The sequence below is a fragment of the Poecile atricapillus genome, chromosome Z (assembly GCF_030490865.1).
Source record: "Poecile atricapillus isolate bPoeAtr1 chromosome Z, bPoeAtr1.hap1, whole genome shotgun sequence".
NCBI classification, from domain to species: Eukaryota; Metazoa; Chordata; class Aves; order Passeriformes; family Paridae; genus Poecile; species Poecile atricapillus.
Genome location: NC_081289.1, coordinates 36,068,911 through 36,082,302, shown reverse-complemented (window position 1 = coordinate 36,082,302; position 13,392 = coordinate 36,068,911). Strand labels below are relative to the sequence as shown.

Genomic DNA, 13,392 nt, shown 5'->3' with positions numbered 1-13,392 from the left:
CACTCCATAGAACTCCAGGAAACAGTATCTTTATGTTATTTAGAAGCACTGTATCACATGTTTGTTATTGTTTCTAAGCACCTATGCCTCAGTATTTGATGCAAATAAATTTCCATGTGCAGTGTTCACTCATAGCAGTAACAAATCCAAGTGCTCTCTGCTGCAGAACAAACTAAGATATAACTCAGAATTTTAATGGATAACAATCAAAGAGAGAAACTACATAAACAAAAGCACCTGATCTCTTTCCTTATTTTTCAATAAATTTCAATGTAAGGTTAGCTTAGAAATTGACTACTAATATATTAACATCCATAGAATTAAACAAACTAGATAAATTCAGTGCTGTATTTTAGTTTTTTAACTTATACCTTATGGCTCGGAGTTACGGCTGCTTTTGCCATTTAAAAAAATGTAAAATGCATTAGTGCATAACTACATAATCTACATTTGAAAATTTTCCTGATTATGAACATGTTATATTTGAATTCTCAAAGCTATGTAGCTTTGCTGATTTCAGCTAAGCTTCACAGGGTAGAAAAACAGCATAAAAAGACCTTTGTCGGATTTTATCTTTTTGACTGAGAAAACCATATATTTTAATATTGTGAAGTACCAAGGACAGAGCTGTAGAGAAATTATAGTTTATTCTTTCAAACAAGGCAATGTTCAGTAGATTAAAAACAAACTATTTCAGTTTGCTTTGGCTTTTCAGTCTTTGTTACCTTATGATTGTTACCTAAAATGTGTATTTTTTTAATGTATTTTTTCAAATTGCTTTTAATTAGTGTCTTAGGACAGTTTTGCATATACTGTGTTTAGGCCTGGCTGTGCTTTGCCAACCATATTAGTAAGCTGTGTTACTTTGAGTTTCTCATGTGATTATAAGGATGTTCTCAATCTGACATAGATATTGAATATTCCTTTAAATTATACTAATTACTTGAAATTGAATATTCCTTTAAAAATATACTAATTACTTGAAATGTAATTTTGGAATATACAGTGCCCTATAAAAGATTAATTTCTAGCAATCAGCCATCCCTTTGCTTCTCTCCTGCGGTATCTCATTTTGCCTGTACTGATAGAGCACTGTGTGTACAAGTTCGTTAGTTTGTTATTAAAATAATTTAATTTCTTTGAATAAGGTTGTGTTATGAATTTCCATAAACTTTACATTGGAAAACTTAGGGTATTATATCAATAAATGTGGATTTTAAGAAATGTTTCTGTTAGAAATTTCAGCCACTACTGAAGACTACCTATCCTTAGATAGTCTAGGATTGCAGTGTTTTGCAAGCAAAGTTTAACTCTACATCAGTAAAAATCAGGTAAAATCAATATAAGCAAAATTCTTCCTTGTCTGTTGTTGTTAGGCTTTATATGTTGGAAAATGTGTTCCCTGCCTTTTAAGGGTGCTGGCCTAAAAAAACCCTAATCAGAGACAAAAAACTCTAAAAGCAGCCAATCTTTCACTGGCAAACCTGTGCTGAACTGTGCTGTGGTTGAACCTTCGGCAGACCAAGTTCCTGGAGCAGCCACCTAGTAGGAAACAGGTCAAGGTTGTGGTTCCTCTTCCTTGATAGCCCAGAAGTTTTTATCATTCAGGATGTTAAGTTAAAAAGCAAAGAGGATGTGTCATCTGGTGTCTCCAGTACTTCCGTGTTGTTTTTCTCAGCTGTGAATGCAAACTTGTTGCAAACTTGTTTGGAATTAATCTCTGCTTTGCCAGCTAGTTCTTCCTCTGTCAAAGACCGCTGCTAAAATTTGTGTCTTGCTGTAACCAAAGATGTCTCGATAAAATCTTGCTGTGTTGACAGACTGGCTCTTGAGGTAGCACCCAAAGGTCACTGATGGTTTCCTGCAGTGCAAAACTCTGCCCTGGGCACTTTGTAAGGCCTATATCGAGTACAGATGGTTTTCAGTGTCATAGTTAGAGGTGAAAGACACTCAGTGACCTAGCTATTCAATTACATGTCTCAATATTTGAAATTGTGGGCACTTATAGTCCTCACATAAACTTCCACCATTTTATAAAATTAGGAAAATAGTGGTTTGTATCTGCCATTCAGTTTCAAAAAGACTCATCTTTTAGGAAGTTCTGTCCAGCTCTCTCTCTATATTGACAGCTGGGGCACATGAGAAAGAATAGGCATCGGGTTGGAGGACTGCAGACAGCACAGCACTGCCCATTGTCCAGAGGACAATGAGGAGAAGCAGTGCTACTCCTCATCCTCATAGCAGCCCTCCCTCTGCCCAAGAAATAGGGGCTGTGCAAGTTGATGTGGTCCTGAAAGGGTAGTATTCCCAACCAAACTGTACCAGTAACAAAAAAAAAAAAATTTGGACTATATTTGCTGACCAGTTTGCTTGCATTTGAGAAACTCTTCCCCAGATCTGGGAGAATGAAGCAATTTTACTGCACTGTCTGAAAGGCTAGAGGTTGTTTTGGGGATGATTATTTAGTTTTGTTTTTTGGGGGTTTTTTACTACTGGAGTGATAGATTACTTAGTGACTTCTGCAAAAGAAATGGTTATTGGCTGTGTGTTTGTGTTCTTACTGATTAAAAAGTATGTTTTGTAGTAGCTTCCATAGCTACCTTTCTACCCCCTAGTCTTTCACATGACAGTGAGAGTTGCCTTAGGAGGCAAAGCACATCCACTCTTGCTGTGTGTGACTGGAGACACGTCTGTGTGGGGAATAAGAGAGGATTTTCTTCCATTTGTTTCTTTGTTTGCCAGTGCAGCATTTAGGTAGATGTAGTCCTTTGTAGATAATCCCACTTGAAATCAATGGGATGAATGTAGCTTGAGGCACGGAAGAACCACAGTCATGGCAAAGTAATAGCTTACAGGCCCTGTATTAGTTATTATAAACCAGTAAACAAAATTGATTAAACTGTTTCAGTGTTGTACCTGAATTGAAAATGTTATAAATATTTCACTAACATGTTTACTTTGACAATTGCAGTTCCTGTGTAACATACTTAGCCAGTTTATGCCAGTTTTAGTCGCTGAGTTTCTTTGTAAGAGACCAGATGACTAGAATAGGACTGCCAACAGGAAGAAATTGTTTTGAAACTTCAGAAAGACCATAGACCATCTACTGCTTTTTTATATTCTCTGACTGCCTTCCGGTCTCTGAAAACAATTTTGTGCCATTAGTATTTAGTGACTTTTAGTCAAAACCAAAGCAGAGGAGGAAGACGGGAAGATTTTTTTATTGTTCGTGATGCAAGATAAGTAAAAGTTGGCAGCTTAAAGAATTCAGGAAGGTTGCAAACATCTCATTTTGGGGGGAAGTGTTTTCCTGCATGAACTAAATGAGCAATTCTATCTACAGAAATGATGTGCAGCATTTTCAGATAGTGAGAACTTCTCATTTTAAAAAAATTCTTGTTTCTATTTAAAAAACAGAATTCTGAGCCACTTCCTAAGTCACTTGGAGAAGTCTGCTACTTCTGCAAGCGGTCAGCACAACACTCCATGGAAAAGTAGCTAGAAGTAATGCAGGCAAAAAAAAAAAATCCTGCTGTAAGGTTCCAGAATCTTGCTACTTATGATAGTTAGAACTTGTCTCCTAATTAATACTAAATTATTTCATGGACAGTTTATAACTGTCCATTGTGTGTCCTATGGTTTAAGTTGCTTTTTCTTTTCTGAATACTTTTATCTTTATATATTTCACAGAATCAAAAAGTGTGAAATACTAGAAGGGACCACAGTGGGTCATGTGGCCCAACCTCCCTGCTCAAGCAGGGTCATCCCAGAGCACAGAGCACATGGCACAGGATTGTGTCCACACAATTTCTGAGTATCTCCAGTGAGGGAGTCTTCACAACCTCTCTGGACAATCTGTTCCAGTGTGTGATCACTCACATAGTGAAGAAGATCTTCCTCATGTTCATTTATTCTTTCACAGTACTTGTCTTATTAAACTATAGAAGCCACATATAGTTATGTCAGTAAACTGTCTTTGCATAGAAGTTGCATATTTCAGTCAACATTTTCACTTGCCTGCCTTCCAACTGGGAAGGTGAACTGGAGAGAATAAAAAGTTTTGGAAATATCAGCTTGAAGTAACCTTTCCTGTATTTTGGTTTTTTTTGTGGGAGCATTTTGATGGTTAGGCTTTTTTATTTAGTTAGTTTGGCATTTTTAGTAACTGTTAAAAGTTAGAACTGCTAGAGGGACATCCAAGTTTATCACTTGAACTTACATCCTTACTTCAAGGATGTTCTTTCCTTTGCTCATCCTTGTGTAAGGAAAAAGGAAAGCTTTATGTTTTTGTAACCACAAAAGTTAGGTACATACTCAACATGTGTCAGTTGCTATGCTCCACCTCTGGATTATGTCCAGTGCTTCTCACTGTATGGATGCCTTTGTGGTCTTTCTACTCTTCCCCTTTGCCAAAAATCTCCAAAGAGCAGTTATCATTTTTCAGTGTAAGCAAAGAAGTGAAAGGCACGTCAAGAACAAATCTGCTCCTGGCTATAGTGGAGAGGAGCTTATACAGCCAAGTGCCCTGGCTGCTGGGAGGGGTGAGATAGTGGAATCTGCTGTGCCTTCGAGGTGTGAACTCCAGCTGAGGGATGTTCTTCCACTGCATCTAGAGAAGTCAGCTTCTTCCTGACTTTGTTTAACCTCAGACTAGATCTGGACACTCAAAAATTGGTAGTGTTTGTACTGCCAGAAGCTACAATGAAAATTAGTGATCAATCAGGACCAATTTCACAAAGAGAAGAGACAGTTTCATGCCTTGGTAAGATTGTATTCTTTTTCTTCTCCCAAACTCATAAAAAATACAAATAAATCACTAATTACTGGGTGGAATTCAACACTCAGTCCTTCATCTGGGCTGCTTGGGTTATATATATGAGAGAGAGACACACACACACTGAGAGACTGACAGTTAATGGAACAGCTTTTAAAACAAAAACATCTTTTGGAAGAGAAGTTAAGAAAAAACCCACCTCAAAGTTGCAAGTAATAAATAAAAAATGTCAGTATTAGAGCATGTAGTGAATGCAAAGGATTGATTTGTAATAATTGCAAATAAAAGTTCTTTTAATCACAAACCCACATATGTTGTACATTTACCAAAGTAATTTGTTTTGGTGAAGTTGACCAATTACTGTATCACTTCTCTCAATATTATTTATTCCAGAACTAAAATAAGAATGGAATTTCTTAGATAAATTATTTCAAAATTGTGTGTAAGAATGTTTGCTTTTTAAAAAAGTAAAAGCAGCTTAAATGTCAGACCATGCAACTCATTTTTTTCTGTTAATTCTCTTGCTATCAATAGCAAACAGGATCAAAGTACCATAATTAATCTTCCCTGAAGTAAGGACAGTATACAAAATTTTTTAGAGTAAACAAAATTCAGCTTCTAGAAAATTTAGAAAATGTTATTTCCATCCTGTTGATCATACCTCTTGCTATTTGCAAGATACTTGACAGTAGTTACAGACCTTGGTGGCATGCTAAAAAGTATCTTGAATGTATTCCCTCATTGCTTACTTTACTACAAGTACCTAGTAAATGTAAGTTCTGTTAATGTTAAAAATTATTTACTGCCTAATCTGAAGTTAATTGGGAAATGATTTCAAAGTGAGGTCATATGATGCTGTTCGACTAGTATAGAAGAAAAATATTATATATTCCTCAATTCTGTTAAATCCTAACCCAGTGACAAGAAGCAAACAACATAGGTGGTGGCTACTTCAGCCAACTGAAGTAGCCACCTTCCCTTTTGGTCCCTTGAAGTTTACTGGTTTAACTGAAAAAGTTTTCTTGAAGGAAAACTTCACAGGGAAGTAAAATCTTCTCTGATTTGAGACTGGAGTTAAAAGAATTCCAAGCTCTTTGCAGTTCGAAAAGCTATCAGCAGATAAAAGCATAAAGGAAAAAAAGAAAATTGCTGTAGGTTAGGTAAACTACAATTAAATTAAAATTAAAGTACCACTACTACCTTAGAGGAAGAGCTGTGTTTTCTTGGATATTTTGAGTTCTATGACAAGGGATGTTTACCCCTGGATACTGAGGTCCGAGTGTCCACTCTGAAATGACTAATTTTTAAGAATTTTTAAATCATTCTGGTTTTAATATATTCCTATATGCTCTTTTTTAGTCTTCTGAAAAATAATGCTTTGGGTTTTCATTTAAGCATACATACAATGTACATTCATGTCCATGATGTCCAGATCACTTCTCAGAAATTTGTTGGCGCAATTCACAAGGATGTTTGTCTTAAAAGCTAAATTAAAGCCCATCTATTATGAAACTGGAAATATTCAGTATTCGTTAATACCTCTTCTGTTTGTTAATTTGTTTAGAGTATAAAGAATACAGGAAAAAACAGAACTTTTGTGGGTGCTTAGAACCTGTTGCAGTGAATAATCTAGTGAAGTTGCTGAACAAGGGGAGTGCTTAACATAACATGTGAAGGGCTGGGTGCTTAACTTCATCATGCATTTGAAAAAGACCTGCTTATTTCAGGTTAAGACAAGAGGCCAAGCTAATCATTAATGACTTACAAATACCTTCATCATATTCTGTCAACTTTTTAAAGTCCTGCAGGCTAACATTTTCTCAACTGAGTAAATGAATATCCTGGTTTCCAAGAAAGCCAAAACTGTTCTGTTGAACATATGCTTTGTTAAAGCCATATGGATGCACCTGATGTCTGTGAATCTTTATACATGGAATAATTTTCAAACTGAACTGTTAGTGAGTGCTTGTATCACTGATATACCAGTAAGCATATTTTTCTTTGTTACCCAAGTTTTGGTTTTGGTATTTGTTTTCAAGTTACTCTTTGTAATAACCTCACACCTCACTCTTTTTCTTTTCTTTTTTTTTTTTTTTTTTTTTTTTCTTTTTTTTCCCTTTATGCAGAGGATTACTTCTTCAGGAAAACAGCAGGTTTTCAGAGGCATTGCATTACTATAAACTGGCAATTGGTAGCAGACCCACACTAGCTTGTAAGTATTTTAACTATACAAGCTTGTATAATATTGACTATAGTTTTCATAGAAAATTTTCCTCCTCTTTTATAATGCTTTCTTTTTTTTCCAGAAGCTTTTAAGTCAGAAAGCAAAAGGTGAAATTGTGCCCTTGAAAGCAAGTGTTTATTAGTAAACAACTAAATTTAATGTGATATAAGTAAGAAGCAGATAATGAATTAACACTCAGCAGTACTACTAGAACTTAAAATGTTTCTGTTCTGGGGTGTTGAGCCACAGACACTACTACTCAAATTTTCAGACTCCTGTTTTCTGTTTCCTACAGCCAGTCCCTGGTATTTATATGAGTGAATAATACAAGTATTTCTGAAATCCTTTCATTTTTTCTTTCTTGCCTGGGGAAAATAGAGAATAATCATTCAGGTGTTGCCAGTAATAGGTTCCAAAATTACGTGTTGCTGTTTAAGATGGCTGAGACTTTTGTGCCTTCAGTATTAATCTTCTCTGTATGTATATATGTTTTTATGTATATGTGTATTTTTTGTTACACTTCAAGCATGGGTGCTATATGCTTTATACAGTCCTAAGAAGAGGAACAAAATGGAACACCCTGCCTAACCAGTGATTCCTTCCTTCCTTACTCAGTCTTTATAGTCACCTTCTTTCCTTGTCTCTGAATTTGTACCTTTTATATGTTCACATATATTACATGTTCACACAACAATGAGTGATCTATGTTATTCAAAAGCCCAATTAGATAACCTTGGGACCTCTACCAGATACTACTTAGAATTGAAACAGTAGATACAGCATAATAGAACTCCATTAAAAGATAACATTTTTCCCTCTTCACAGCTGCCTATTTAAATACTGGTATCATCCTGATGAACCAAGGGAAGACAGAGGAAGCCAGGAGGACTTTTGTGAAGTGTTCAGAGATCCCTGATGAAAATCTGAAAGATCCTCATGCTCATAAAAGCTCTGTTACCAGCTGTCTTTATAACTTAGGAAAACTTTTTCATGAACAAGGACACTATGAGGTAAAATAACAGATTTATATCTAATATACTTATAAAAACTTCATATACAAATAATATGTACTGCTTCCACCCAGACTTTCAAAATATATCACACACATGAACTGAATTAATTTCACCAGATCAAGATTAGCATTCTTTACAGAGAATATTTGTTCTCTACAGCCACTGGTGTAATGCTATTAATTAGCAGTGTGATGTTCTCATGTCAGAGTCAAAATTAGCAGTGGTCACATCTGATATGTGTTAGTTCATTGGTTTTGGCTTTTTACCCATAGCTGGTATGCAAGGATAAAACCTGATTAAATGTCAGTCAACCTAAAGTGTAGAGACATTATAATTCAAAACACAGTAAGTCCATCTTCAGCTGGAAAAGTACAATTATGCTTGCTTTTAAGTGTCCAAAAATAAGACCCAGTTGAAATAATTTAAAACTCCGGTGATTGAAATCATCCCACTGTGAGTTATTTTCAGATAACTTGACCTAAGTGCTAAAGTGGGTTGGATATTTTTAATGTAACCGTAAACTGCCCAAGCCATCCCATCTCATTTACACATGCAACTGTGACTGTTGTGATTCCTCTCCATTTTTTCTGATGAACTTTACTGAAACTGGACATTCACTTGAGGTTTGACCTTCAGCAGTATTTGAAATAAATTCATTCTCTCTTTGAATTGTCAGGCATACTTCAGAATAGGAGTTGAGTGGTTTTGATCCATGTGAAGTGTTCCTGACCATGACAGTTATGTCAGCTGTTTAAGATCAGGCATGCACAAGCTGGACAGATTCCCTGTCATCTGTCTGCTGCATCCAGCTCTGTCACTCTGTCAGATGGAGTTGCTAATTGGTTAAAATACAGACATCTAATACATATATACAGAGAAAAGAGCAGCAGCATGTTGTCTACACAGCTGTTAGAGTGTAGAGTTGGAGTTCAATACATGCAAGATGCAAGAGCTTTTAGGAATATAAAGCTTCAGATTTCTTCCTGGTGGTCATTGCAGCCTTCATGAGCTGTGACTGTATGATGCAGAACTAACAGACGAAGCAGCAGGCGTCCAAAGTGGTGAATGAATAAATGCATGATCAGGTAATTCAAGGCACAGCATATTTGCAAAGGGATTCCAGTTTTGGCTTTCTTGACTTTATAGTGCATCTCATCCTTTCTGTGGAGCAGGCTTCTGTTGTGAGGATTATGCTTTGTTATTATTTGGCAGTAGATAATTTCTTTATTTTTAGGTCACTTAGTTAATCATCAGTGTCCTTTTTCTGCAGTTCGATAATACTCCATATTCTTTGACTGCCTATAGAATTTTATGTTTATAAACTTATCAGTCATTAAGAGGTATAAAAAAATGTCCTTGTTACTTTTGCCTGGAAAAGAAGTTGCAATATTGGAACCAACTTGGTCTCTTGTCTATAAGCCTTACTGAATTTGGTAAAATTCAGGTAAAAAAAAACTTTTTAAAAGGAAAAATTTTGCACTTTCTGTGGCATTTTTGATGCCGATGTGTTTTCTCTATCCCTGCACCTTTCATTTGGGGAAGGAAGATAGTTTGGTTTTACTTTACATGTGCTTTTTAAGTTGGCATTTTCCCACCTGTGTGTCTCTTTTCAGGAGGCCCTTACGGTTTACAAAGAAGCAATACAGAAAATGCCAAGACAGTTTGCACCGCAGAGCCTATATAACATGATGGGTAAGTGCATTGTTGGTGCTTCAGAATGATATTTGAGGAGTCAGGGTGAAACAAAAGACCTTATCCAGGCAACTGGTGCTCAAATTATTGAGCTAATAAAACCCCAAAATAATTACCTTCAGTACAAGCCAAACTAGGTTCAGAGCTTAAATGCCAGCAACTACAATGCTGCATAAGGTACAATAAATGATGAGATTATTAGACACCAGATACCTTTAAGAGTGTCAGTGTAGCAGTTTTACATATAGAGTGCATGGATTAGTGTTTTTGTCTGCAGAATCTCTCAACCACTACTCTGGAGACCCCATGTGCCAGTGTGTGTAGGTGTTAGGTGGTGAAATGCCTTGCAAACCAGCAAGGTGTTCAAACAGACCCACAGATACGTACTTTTTTTTTAGGTTGTGCCAAAATCTTGTTTTCAGCAGATGTACTTTAGTTTAATGTCTACAATGAGAGAATTCTTATTTTTCTTCCAGGACCAGCACTCTGTCCTTCAAAATTTTAAGAGTCCTTTGAGTACCGCAATAAATGAATAAACAAATAAAAAAAATCAATTTATCTGTGAGGCATTTTTTGTTTAACTTCAGTTCCTCATACTCTTAATCGCATTTTTATATGGGATACATTAAGCAGATAAAAGAAAGAAGATAATATGAATTATTACTTCTAGTACTCAGATCTGAAAACAAGAGGGCTGGTTCTTATTGTTACAGAGATGCTTGTAAGTGGAATTGTCTCTCAATGTTCATGTGTTTCTGCTAAGCAACCTCAGTGTTTGGCCCAGTACTCTCTTGTTTGGGACAGAAAAGGATGTAAGAACCCTTACTTTAAAGTAGTTCAAAGTGGAGCAATTAAAAATATCTGTGGAAGCAATTAGGATCAACAGGAGGCATATGGTGTTTTGTGTGGTTCCCCCCTGCCAATGCCTGGTGTACAAGGGAATGTATTGGTTGATACCAATTGCTTTTACACTGTCGTTGATTACTTAATCAGGAAAGGCATCTTCTATTTGCACCTTACAAGTACTAGCGCACAGGAAAAAGTAAAATTATGGTTGTGACTGATGCTGTATGTTTGAAAAATGTAAATGCTAATGCTAGATTAAGTAGTTCTCTTGCCACAGTGACGAAGTATCTGATGTCAGTCTAAACATTTTTTAGCAGTTCATACAGTTCAATGGAGAGTTACTTCTCCCTGAACACTAAGCTTTACCAGATTGGTACCAATGGCTAAATCCATGAATAGCACAAATTGATTATTACATATACTTTCGTTCATTGTCAGTCTTAGTGAAATTATTGTTTTATCAATTTTATTTATCAGCACTTGCTGATCGATTTAGTGGTGGTATCAAAAATCACTACTGTGTGAATTAAACCTCTGCTTGCTATTGGTATCTTATATTGACTGCTGAAATACCACAGGGCTTCAGCAAAGTCTCTGACGTTTGACTGCCTTCTTTAGTGTAGATACATTTTTCATAATTCTGATAAAAGCATTCCTCAGAATACAAAATTGGAAAGCATAAACCAGTGCTGTTTCTAGCATGTAATGCTTGTTCCATTGCAAAGCAGGTTTGTGCTGCCCTTTTTCCAATGAATGGATGCTTTTAGAACCACTATGATCCATAAGTTTATTCAGATTTTTCCTTTTTTTGTTGCATTTTTTAGGTTCAGGAGGCCTTTCTCAATTTCATTTGAAAGCACGTTCTGTGATGTCCAAGTTCACTTTGTTCCTGGGGTTTGCATTTTTTAACTCACTAAAACACAAAGACTAGCTCAGTTCCTTGCCCAGGCTTGGCTCTTGCTGTACTTCCTCCCTTCTCTCCTTAGCCTATACCCTGGCCTCTGCTTCCTTTAAGCTGCTGCCAACACTTCATGGATGTCCTGGTGGCATAACAAGACATGGTCAACTGAGTTGAGTGTACCTTAGCTCCTTGTGGAGCTCTGAGAATTTCAACTGTATTAACATAGCTTGTATTTGTATTTTGCTTGCTGTTGTGATGGCAGCATTTGCAGGGAAGACAGAACTTGCTTCACACTGGTTGCTGAAGTGTTGCTTGTAGGTTATGCTGCAAAGGCAATCCAAGAGGCTATGTAAAGTTGGGTAGGGACTTGAATAGAATGCAATACAGCTGTATTAACAGGACTCAGACTGGTTTGTTTGAAGCTGTCCTGGATGTGTCTACGTAAGCCTACATGGCTGCATTTAGTGTCTCCTACCTGAGATGACAAAACAGAGCTAGGTAGCTATGCTTCTTTACAGTGTGGAAAGAAAAGCATACCTCTGAGGAGTAATGAAGCCTTTCTGATTTAGACATCTATTTAAGGTTATACACATAATCCCTAAAAGCATACTTTTCCTCTAAAAGAGCTGAGATGACTAACTTAGACCTAGTAGCTCGAGTTGGGTGAGATAAATCTTAAGTACCTTTTCAGTCATTTCTTTGCTTTGTGTGTGACAGGAGAACGAGGCAGCCACATCCATTATCAGGAGTTCATCCGCTTTGCAGCTCATACGGTGTCACTGAGTATTTGAAGGCCGCCTGGAGTGCTTATTTCTGTTTTGATGTTCAAGACAAAATTATAAACACGTTCGCTATAACACTTTCTTTGATAAACAACATTACATAAACTTGTCTGCCCATTTCTTGCCTTTAAAAGGGAGACTAGAGGAACCGAAATAGGCCAGTCCTGTATCGTGCGCTTGCAACTGCGTAAACCTGACTGAGCTGTCACTAGTCCTTGTATGCTCATTGCTGGGGAGGAAGGGGGAGAAACTGGAGAGTGCTCCCTATCTGTTTGGCAAGTAGCAGAACGAAGTAGTCTTCCCTATCTCCTTAAATGTGGAAAAAGTCTTCACACCTTATCATGAAATCCAAGAATAGTCACACTTTGAGGATTATCTGCCATGGTTTTTATTGTATTGATATTGATGACTGTATTTCCAGTCTCTGGCAATCTCTTTGCTTGGTTGAGTGGCACACATATTGCTGCATATATATATATATATATATATATGTCGTACAAGGAAACAGTGCTTCCTCTAATTTTTAATAACTACTCATTCATGTAACTGAAAATTTTTTGGACAGTTTTCTTTCTCCTGTATGACGTACACAACCTACTTGAAAGAGAATAAACAGGAGATGAACTGCTTAAACTGAATCAGGTTTGAACTCCAGCACTCTGAGTGCAGTAGCATTAACACTCCAGCAGTGCTAAGCCTTTACACCACCTGCTTTCCCTGTTTGTGTTACACTTCTTTTCCTGTGCTTGCTTCTATTGGCCTTTTGCTCTGACAGGCCCTGTGACTCATTCCTCTGGTGTGTTAGTCTGCCTGACAGACTGTCATCCTTTAAAACACTCTGTAACTTGCCTCTTAATGGGAGAAAGAAGTATTTGGGCTCAAGAAGCAGGCATCCATTTGACTTTGCATTTTTTTCATGGTACATAAGACAGGGCTGTAATACCAGCATCAGATGTTCTGAGTTTGTGCATATGAAAAAGTTGCAGGGAAGATTTTGGTCTCCTGTTGCTGTGATTTATTTTGCCAGGTGCACAACAACTCAGCTAAGGAAACCATATGTTTCTCTGGCATTGTACCAAGAAATAAAACCTTTTCTTTTTTTTTTTTTTTTTTTTCCTTAGGAGAACCCAAAACAGCTAAAAATTGAAACTTTAAAACTA

At 36.7% G+C, this 13,392-nt stretch overlaps 1 protein-coding gene across 1 annotated transcript in view; it reads left to right on the top strand.

The window, feature by feature from the left end:
• LOC131573488 (protein O-mannosyl-transferase TMTC2) overlaps nucleotides 1-13,392 on the top strand; it is a 235,992-nt gene that overhangs the window by 156,342 nt on the left and 66,258 nt on the right. The window contains exons 5-7 of the mRNA XM_058827489.1: nucleotides 6,901-6,986; nucleotides 7,824-8,008; nucleotides 9,625-9,703. Coding sequence (XP_058683472.1) covers nucleotides 6,901-6,986; nucleotides 7,824-8,008; nucleotides 9,625-9,703 — 350 coding nt within the window. The remainder of the gene's footprint in view (nucleotides 1-6,900; nucleotides 6,987-7,823; nucleotides 8,009-9,624; nucleotides 9,704-13,392) is intronic.